The sequence below is a fragment of the Borostomias antarcticus genome (genome assembly GCF_949987555.1).
Source record: "Borostomias antarcticus genome assembly, chromosome: 21".
NCBI lineage: Eukaryota > Metazoa > Chordata > Actinopteri > Stomiiformes > Stomiidae > Borostomias > Borostomias antarcticus.
This window is the reverse complement of record NC_140254.1, coordinates 11,992,566-12,000,821: the sequence shown is the minus strand read 5'-3', so window position 1 is coordinate 12,000,821 and position 8,256 is coordinate 11,992,566. Positions and strand designations below refer to the sequence as shown.

The following is an 8,256-nucleotide window of genomic DNA, read 5'->3' as shown; positions in this document are numbered from 1 at the left end:
CTGCACACTAGGGAAAACAGCTGCTGCACACTAGGGAAAACAGCTGCTGCACACTAGGGAAAACAGCTGCTGCACACTAGGGAGAACAGAGCTGCTGCACACAAGGGAGAACAGAGCTGCTGCACACTAGGGAAAACAGCTGCTGCACACTAGGGAGAACAGAGCTGCTGCACACTAGGGAAAACAGCTGCTGCACACTAGGGAGAACAGTCAGTCTTGCTTGGGTCCAAGGAAATCCCCTGGTTTTAGAGGAGACACATGAGATGTTATTTACAGAGATTCATGTGTCATTATAACAAGTCATATTTCCTATTTTTCTGCATTCTTCTCCTGTCTCCTTTCTCTCCTCCCTTTACCTCCCCTCTCCTCTCCCTCCTCTCTCCCTTCTCCCTCCTCCCCTCCTCTCTCCCTTCTCCTCTCTCTCCCCTCCCCTCCTCTCCTCCCTCCTCCCCTCTCCAGTCCAGAGACACAGAGCTGTGTGGAGTGTTCCTTCTCCATCCCAGACTTCTTGGGCCACTACCCCACCTACGTTCACTGCTCCCTGTGCCGCTACCGCACATGCTGCTCTCGGGCCTACGCCAACCACATGATCAAGTCAGTCCCGCCCCCCACCCCGATCAAGTCACTTGCATAACTGCTGTTTTGAAAGTCGTGCAAAATAATATTTCTCATGTATGAAAATAAAAATATATAGCAATTTCTGTATGTTACAGAAGTTTAATGCATGTCCTAAGTGGAACAGATGCTTTGCACTAGCTGTGTGGATGTAACTTAAGATACCAACAACATTGTGTCTTGTTCTGCTCACAGCAACCACGTGACCCGTAAGAGAACCAGCAAGTATGTGGCCATGTATGAGTCCTACCCAAGGTACCAGGAAACTCCTCCAACACCACTTCTGCTTTTAATATACCCTCGGCCTACTGTGTGGATTTGAAGTGGTCTGACCTGTGTGTGTGTGTGTCTCTTTCTCTCCGTGTCCTGGTCCAGGGAGCGTAAGATGAGGTGTACATCATGTCATTACTTCACCACCACTGGGGACATGATGGCCAACCACCTGACTGACCACCCTAAGCACCTCGCCAGCACCTTCAACATCACTGGTTAGAGCGCCTTGGTTTTGATGTGTGTAGTTTTGATGTTCAACTGTAGTTTCTGTGTCTAACATGTTCTCTCTTACAGATGACCTAGACCTGAGTCTTTCAAGGTTAGTAACATTTTGGAGCTACTGACGTTGGTTTAGAAAATTCAGTTGAACGCTGAATTGACGTTGAAACATAGCTGAAGCACATTGTTTGTAACCTTTGTTTTCATACTCAAAATAAGTTCTCAAAGTATATGAATTCATCTTCCTCCAAACTAAGTTTGTCAGTATTCCGTCCTTCCTGTGTAGTGATGAGACTCCGGTGACCGGCTCCTTCGTGCCCTTTGACCAGCTGTCTGCCGGCACCCCCCAGCTGTCAATCAAGCCCCTGCTGCCCTCGTCCTCGCGGCCCCCCACGCCCTCCCCCGCCCCGTCCCCCACCCCCAGCATGACCATCACGCTGCAGGGCTCGCTGGCCTCCATCAGAGACGGGGTCCTGGAGGGGGCTCTGGAGGCGCTGGATGTCGGGGAGGGGTTGGCCAACGGGCCCCAGCCCCAGGAGGGTGCCGCCATTCTGGACATCATGGCCCAGGTCCAGCCCCCACCCTGCCCTCCCCCGGTCTCCGCCCCAACCACCCCCAAGCCCCTGACAGTGCGCCAGCTGACCATCGTCCTGTACGCGCTGTGCAACGGCCTCCCCCAGGCGGCGCAGCGCTACGGCACGCGGCCCCAGGACATCCGGGCCTGGACCCAGATCCAGGACCGCCAGCGGCTGCAGAAGGAGTGGCGCTGGTGCACTGACCGCATCGCGGAGTGGGTGCTGGCGCAGCGCGAGGAACAGCTGCCCATCAACGAGGAGAACCTGCTGCAGACGGCCACCGAGGCGCTGGACGAGGCCCAGGAGATCGGGGACTTCTACCAGTGGGCCGTGGAGTTCATGCTGCGCCACAACCTGGGCCTGCAGGCGGCGCTGGCCTCCCTGGTCCGACACCCGCTGCCCAGGAACGTGTTCGAGAGCACGCGCATCTTCACGCGCTTCATGGCCAAGCAGACGCGGGACCAGAGCCTGAGGCCCGGCGACGTGGCCTCCGTGGACGAGCTGTCCGTGTTCGTGGACCTGGACGAGCTGGCGGCCGGCAGCCCGGCTGCCCTGCAGCTGTTCGGGGAGGGCTGCGCCCCCGTGGACATGGTCCTGGCCAGCCTGGCAGACGGAACCTTCCTGCCGCCCATGCTCTTCATCCGGGGGGCGGCGCCCGCCCAGCTTGACCCCGGCCTCCAGGGCCGTGTGTTCCTGGAGGCCAGTCCGAGCGGCTTCACCGACGAGCGGCGCCTGCAGCTGTGGCTGTCCAAGGTGTGGAGCCCCCGGTGGCCGGCGGAGGGGGCGGGGAAGAACCTCCTGGTGATGGACACCCACCGCGGCCACCTGGCGGACGGCTTCCTGGCCGGCCTCAGCGGGACCAGCACCATCCCGGCCATCATCCCCATCGGCTGCTCCGCCCGCCTGCAGCCCCTGGAGGTGTGCGTGGCGCCGGTGCTACGGGAGTTCCTGCAGGCGCGCTGGAGCGGGATGGTGGCCACAGGCAAGGGGGCGGGGCTGGGGCTGGGCAGCCTGGCCGCCCGGCTGGCCGACTGGCTGGGGGAGCTGGCCGCTTGCCTGCGCGACCGGCCCGGGATCCTCCAGCGCTCTTTCAAGATAGTCTGCACGTCGCCCACCGAGGAGGACTCGGACTCCGCCGCCACCATCACGCAGTTCCTGACCGAGGCCCTGCTCGGGGACCCAGACCAGGAGGAGGAGGAGGAGGAGGAGGAGGATGAGGAGGAGGAGAAGGAGAAGAAGGGGGAGGAGGGAGGCGTGGCGTCCGAGGCTAGTTCGGAGTGCACCTCACCCCGGGCCCAGCTTCAGGCCATCAGGCAGGTGTTTGAGAAGGACAGCGACCTGGAGTCTTTCCACGGCTTCGAGGAGAGGGAGGTGGTCGAGTTCACGCAGACACGCGCCTCCCCCTCCCCCTCCCCTTGTCAGACACGCTCCTCCCCCTCCCCCTGTCAGAAACGCTCCTCCCCCTCCCCCTGTCAGACACGCGCCTCCCCCTCCCCCTGTAAGACACGCTCCTCCTCCCCCTCATCCTGTCAGACACGCTCCTCCTCCTCCTGTCGGACGCGCTCCTCCGCCTCCCCCTTGTCCTGTCAGACACGCTCCTCCTCCTCCCCCTGTCAGACACGCTCCTCCGCCTCCTAGAGTCAGACGCGCTCCTCTTCCTCCCCCTGTCAGACACACGCCTCCTCCTCCTGTCAGACACGCACCTCCTCCTCCGCCTCCCCGTCAGACACGCGCCTCCTCCTCCCCCTCCTCCCCCTTCTGCTGTCAGACACTGTGCCTAAATCCTTCGCCTCCTCCTGTCCGTAGGCTGAGGGCTCTCTGGTAGCAGCACAGTGACAGTAGAGCTGAGGAAGCCCTCTACTCCTCTCTGGAGCCCTGTGCTCCTCGGAGGGCCCTGCTCCCTCCTCCTCTCTTGGGACAGTAGAACTACAGTCCAAACATGAACTCTTGATTGTTTTTGTATTTTTTTTCTATGATGTACTGCTGTATAATAAATCATGAAATCATGTATGTTTAAAGCTGCTGTGTATTGTATCCCTGTCATGTTAAATCAAATTATGTAAATGTGACTTTCTGGCAACTTGTCTTCCACACGTAACACTCACACACACGTTCTCTACGACAAACCTACAGCTCTGTGAAGCTGCCTGTGATCTAGTCTCAGCCCTGGGCCGATATACCCTGTGCATAACGCTGGGATGTTTGTTATACAACACTATGAACAATACTGTGTACTCATGCATCAAACACTGTGCCTAAATCCAACAGGCCTCCTTGATCTGAATGATGGCGGAGGCTGCCTGCTACTCTATACTACCTGGGTGTCCGTGTATTAGAACCATGATCTGTATAGTAGGGGTATCTGCGTACAAGAGAACCATGCTGTCTATAGTAAGTGTGTATATTATGTTTATATATGGATAAACCATAGGGATCCTCTGCCGGCCTCATTTTTATCCTGTTAACTTTGCGAATAGCAGGTTTTTGTATTCTCTCTTGGTGTGAATAAAGATTCTCAGCTGCTGTCCTCTTGGGCTCATTTGAGGCCGAACTCGGTTCCTTCTGGCTGCATTCATCAGTTACACACAGCCTGGGTGGAGGTGTGTCTGCTGGTTTGGGTGTAGAGGTGCGTCTGCTGGTTTGGGTGTAGAGGTGTCTCTGCTGGTTTGGGTGTAGAGGTGTCTCTGCTGGTTTGGGTGTAGAGGTGTCTCTGCTGGTTTGGGTGTAGAGGGTTTTGTAATAATATTCAGTTCAGGCTGAATGTGTGCGTTCTTAAGGCCCCACCTCTAGACCGGTGGTCCGACTGTGTTTCTCTTCCCAAGTGGTCTCTCCTCTGCTCTTCCAGATGGATGCTTAGAAGACTGCAACACTGTCCACCGATACCATGTTCAACGTGCAGTTGAATGTTTTTCACTGACACCAAATTCAAAATGCAGTTGGATTCAATGAAAATACACATACATCTTTTCTCATTTATTTTTCGTTTTACAAAAGGGAAGGGAGGTAATAACTAATTGGGATACATAGCAGTCTTATCAAACCGGTAACATTACAGAATAATGAACAGACCAATAAGTGTGGATTTTGATCCAATCCCCAACGCTGCCTTCATTCAAACCCACTGTAAGACAAGACAAACTGTTAGTACACTGTCCATGTAGCAAACAGGAGTAGTGTTGGTAATTCTACAACTCAAAGCTACAAAAAATGACTAGACAATTGCAGTCTCCATACTCTCTGACTATAACCTGGACATCTATACTATCTACATATACTTCCACAGTGCAAACCTACCTGACCATGTTGGCAATCTCCCAGTTCGTCTCAGATGAGAGGGGCCCGACAATCTCCACGCCATCTTCCGTTACTATGGCAATCTCATGCTGAAATGACAAACATAGCCGTCAGTCACAGCGGTGGTAGTTTCTTTAATTGTCCTGTAGGCTAGCGCCAGAGTTTGAAACTGGATGCGAGCCGCTACAGGGAGCCAGTGTAAGGAATGGAGAAGGGAAGTTGTGTGGGAGAACTTGGGGTGGTTGAACACCAGGCGAGCAGCAGCTTTCTGGACAAGTTCCAGAGGTTTAATGGCTGATGAGACAGTGACTAGAAACGTACAGTATGAAGAGTAGAGGTATAGAAGATGAGTAGAGGTATAGAAGATGAGTAGAGGTATAGAAGAAGAGGTGATGAAGAGAGGTGTTAAGTGAAGAAAAGGAGATGAGGGGATGAAGACGGGATGAGCGGAGGGATGAAGAGGATGAGCGGCGGAGGGTTGAAGAGGGGATGAGCGGCAGAGGGATGAAGAGGGGATGCGCGGCAGAGGGATGAAGAGGGGATGCGCGGCGGAGGGATGAAGGGATGAGCGGAGGAGGGATGAAGAGGGGATGAGCGGAGGGATGAAGGGGGGATGAGCGGAGGAGGGATGAGGTCGCCCACCTTGTTGTAGGAGCGAGCGTCGCGGTAGTACAGCACTTTGAGACAGCGCTCCACCAGCGCTCTGGCCTCGGCTTTGGTGATCTCCACCTTGTTCTCCACCACCTCCCTCATCAGGGGCTGCACACACGCACACGCGCACACACACCATGAGCATTCACTAATGAACTTCTCTAGGAAGGAAATAAAACAAGCATGTGTTGATTAAAATACCAGACTGATCATCTCCCTCACCTGCGCCAGGTACGCTCCAAACCCAGTGGCCACGGTGGGCGCCTCATAGGCCACGCCCAGTTTGTCCACGTAACCCAGGAAGCTGGTGGAAAACAAAACCTGCGTGTGAGTTTCACTACAGTTCAGAGCAGGAATCATTCCAGCTGTGATTACAGCTCTGGTGATCATGGATTATTCGGGTTTCTCCCGTTTAAAGTGCTTTTTACACAGTGGTCTCAACGAGCCTTACAAAAGGTTCAAATGTATCATTTAAAAAGGGAAAAGGGAACACCCAGAGAGAAAGAGTGGTGATAAAACAGCAGAACATCCCCATAAATAATCACACACATCACCATGCATGGTGATGTGTGTGCATGGATGCTTGGAACCGTGAACAGCAGCAGCCTTGTAGTCCAGCCCACCTCTCTCCGTTGTAGAAGCCCCCGATCACCACCGTGTTCCACAGGGGGTTCATCTTGCTGCGCCGGTTGTACATGACCCTGGTGAGCCAGGAGTGGATGGCCTTGGGGCTGTAGCTGTGACCATCACCCAGGAGCTCCTCATCGATCCTGGACACAGACACACACTGTCAATGGAGATCCCCAGTGTAGGGAGGAGATCCCCAGTGTAGGGAGGAGATCCCCAGCAGGGACGTGCACAGATAGACACGAGGTGGTTCTAGAGCACTTGCCCTTTGCCCTCTGGACAAGGCAAGTGCCCTTTTGAAAGTTACTTTTTTTTTTTTTTTTTTTTTTACAGTGTAGGCCTACTGTATGTGGCCCATGGTGACATCGATCGATTCTCGATTAAAAGCGTGTAATAATAATGCCCCAAAATGCGTTGTAATTTTGCCAGCCCCCCACACAAAAAATAAAAATAAAAAATAAATACTGTCAGCAGAGTTTGCATGCAGGTGCATGCAGTAGCCAAAGTGTGTGTGGGGGGGGGGGTCAAGAGAGAGGAAAGAGGGCGGTTACCGTTAAAGGGGATGCTGTGGAAGGAAGGTCAAGTTAGATTAGCATCACACAACTTACACCATCTGCTCGATGATCTGTTTCATGTACTGGTAGTCAGCGTAGTCTCCGGAGGCGCCCAGGATGGTGCTGCTGTTCACCTTCATCAGACGGGAGATATTACGGAAGCGCGCCAGTGAACCGTAGGAGCCCAGCATGTCCGCCGCAATGATGACGCCACCTGTGAACTTGACGCCCAGGACCGACGTACCGGTCACCATAGGGTTCCTGGCGGGAGGACGCATAGAGGTGGTGGGAAAAGTTCTGTTAGTGGTCTGAGGAGACCTCACTCCTCCGTTAGGTTAACCTTCCCCACGTTAATGCCCACAAGCAAACCGTACGACAAAAGAACACGTAACTTAACCACAAAGACACCAGTTGTGTGATTACCAGCGCCTGGCGTTAATTAAGAATCACAGTTAACTCCCTGCTGCATTTATGAATGTGGCATGAATCATGTACACGGTTGGGGGACGTTTTATTCGTCGTCAGAGATGGATGAAAAAAGACACTGCTTGCCGCTAACGTAGTGCTAGTTAGCTAGCGGTAACGTTAGCACTAGCTAGCATTCATTAGGTCTTCCTCAGACGAGCTTGACAGCGAAGTCTCTAATCATCTCGGTCGTCCATACATCCAGCCAGTTCCGCAGAACTCTACACTCCTGCGTACCTCCTCAGTACATCCACGTAGTTAGCTAGCGGTAACGTTAGCTCTAGCTAGTGGCCGGTAACGGTAGCCTACTAGCTACACACTGAATTAGCTTAGGTAAAACTATATATTTACAATAAGTTTACGTTTCTAAAATTATACGATAGGCCATCGAGACGAATTCTTTTCTCATTTTTCGTCTGGCTCTTGCGCGTTCTAGCAATGCTTGACTAGTTGTACTAGACTAGCTAGCTAGTATTTCAACAAACTACCACCAGTGCTAGCGATCCACCTCCATGATGATGCAGCATTGCAGGGCATCGAGGAAACGAAAGTGCAAGGCTAACTTCTTTGGGGGGATAACATCGTTAGAAGTCGTTCGAAAGGTAATGGAAGGAGTTTACTCACAGCGTGTGTCTGACAGGACCGCATCCTGGGCTCTGTGTGTTGCCTGGAAAGGAATAAAATTGGCCAGGTCTTGGTCCGTTCTCCCAAAAACTGAGCTTCACACTGCTGGGATCCATGTTGAATATTGGCGGAAATGACGACAACAACTTGTTTTGTGTCTCCGAGTTGCCAGGAGTGTCGGGTGGCGACAGAGTGTGAACATGACATGACACAATTTATTTCATCGTGTTCTTATCATCAAATATTAACTTAAGTATATGGAGAATTTGCAAAACAATCAAAATTACAACACAAAGGAAACGTATTCCATACATAGACTGCGTAGATTCCATGCATATGGTTGAATAAATAAATGGGGG

The 8,256-nt window shown here is 53.1% G+C and overlaps 2 protein-coding genes across 2 annotated transcripts in view; one reads left to right on the top strand and one right to left on the bottom strand.

Moving 5' to 3' along the window:
• The window catches only part of pogza (pogo transposable element derived with ZNF domain a), a gene marked incomplete at its 3' end in the record, with an annotated part of 17,607 nt that extends 14,287 nt beyond the window's left edge, over window positions 1–3,320 (top strand). The window contains exons 14-20 of the mRNA XM_084454933.1: window positions 460–594; window positions 811–870; window positions 991–1,103; window positions 1,183–1,207; window positions 1,394–2,846; window positions 2,982–3,053; window positions 3,216–3,320. Of these exons, the coding sequence (XP_084311059.1) occupies window positions 460–594; window positions 811–870; window positions 991–1,103; window positions 1,183–1,207; window positions 1,394–2,846; window positions 2,982–3,053; window positions 3,216–3,320 (1,963 nt within the window). The remainder of the gene's footprint in view (window positions 1–459; window positions 595–810; window positions 871–990; window positions 1,104–1,182; window positions 1,208–1,393; window positions 2,847–2,981; window positions 3,054–3,215) is intronic.
• Window positions 3,321–4,668: 1,348 nt separating this feature from the next.
• Window positions 4,669–8,031, bottom strand: psmb4 (proteasome 20S subunit beta 4). Its single transcript, XM_084455291.1, has 7 exons — window positions 7,898–8,031; window positions 6,863–7,069; window positions 6,251–6,397; window positions 5,850–5,931; window positions 5,619–5,735; window positions 4,977–5,065; window positions 4,669–4,803 (listed from the first exon to the last, which is right to left on the bottom strand). Exons 1-7 carry the CDS (start codon window positions 8,011–8,013, stop codon window positions 4,791–4,793), a joined length of 771 nt encoding a protein of 256 aa, XP_084311417.1. The 5' UTR covers window positions 8,014–8,031; the 3' UTR covers window positions 4,669–4,790.
• Window positions 8,032–8,256: the final 225 nt, after the last annotated feature.

Excerpts from the sequence above, each read along its gene's own strand:
- psmb4 (XM_084455291.1), bottom strand. The coding sequence starts at position 8,013 with ATGGATCCCAGCAGTGTGAAGCTCAGTTTTTGGGAGAACGGACCAAGA. Across the intron at positions 6,398-6,862 it reads CAGATCATCGAGCAGATGGT|GATCGATGAGGAGCTCCTGG; the intron begins GTAAGTTGTGTG and ends GTCTGTGTCCAG. Across the intron at positions 5,066-5,618 it reads ACGCTCGCTCCTACAACAAG|CATGAGATTGCCATAGTAAC; the intron begins GTGGGCGACCTC and ends TTGTCATTTCAG.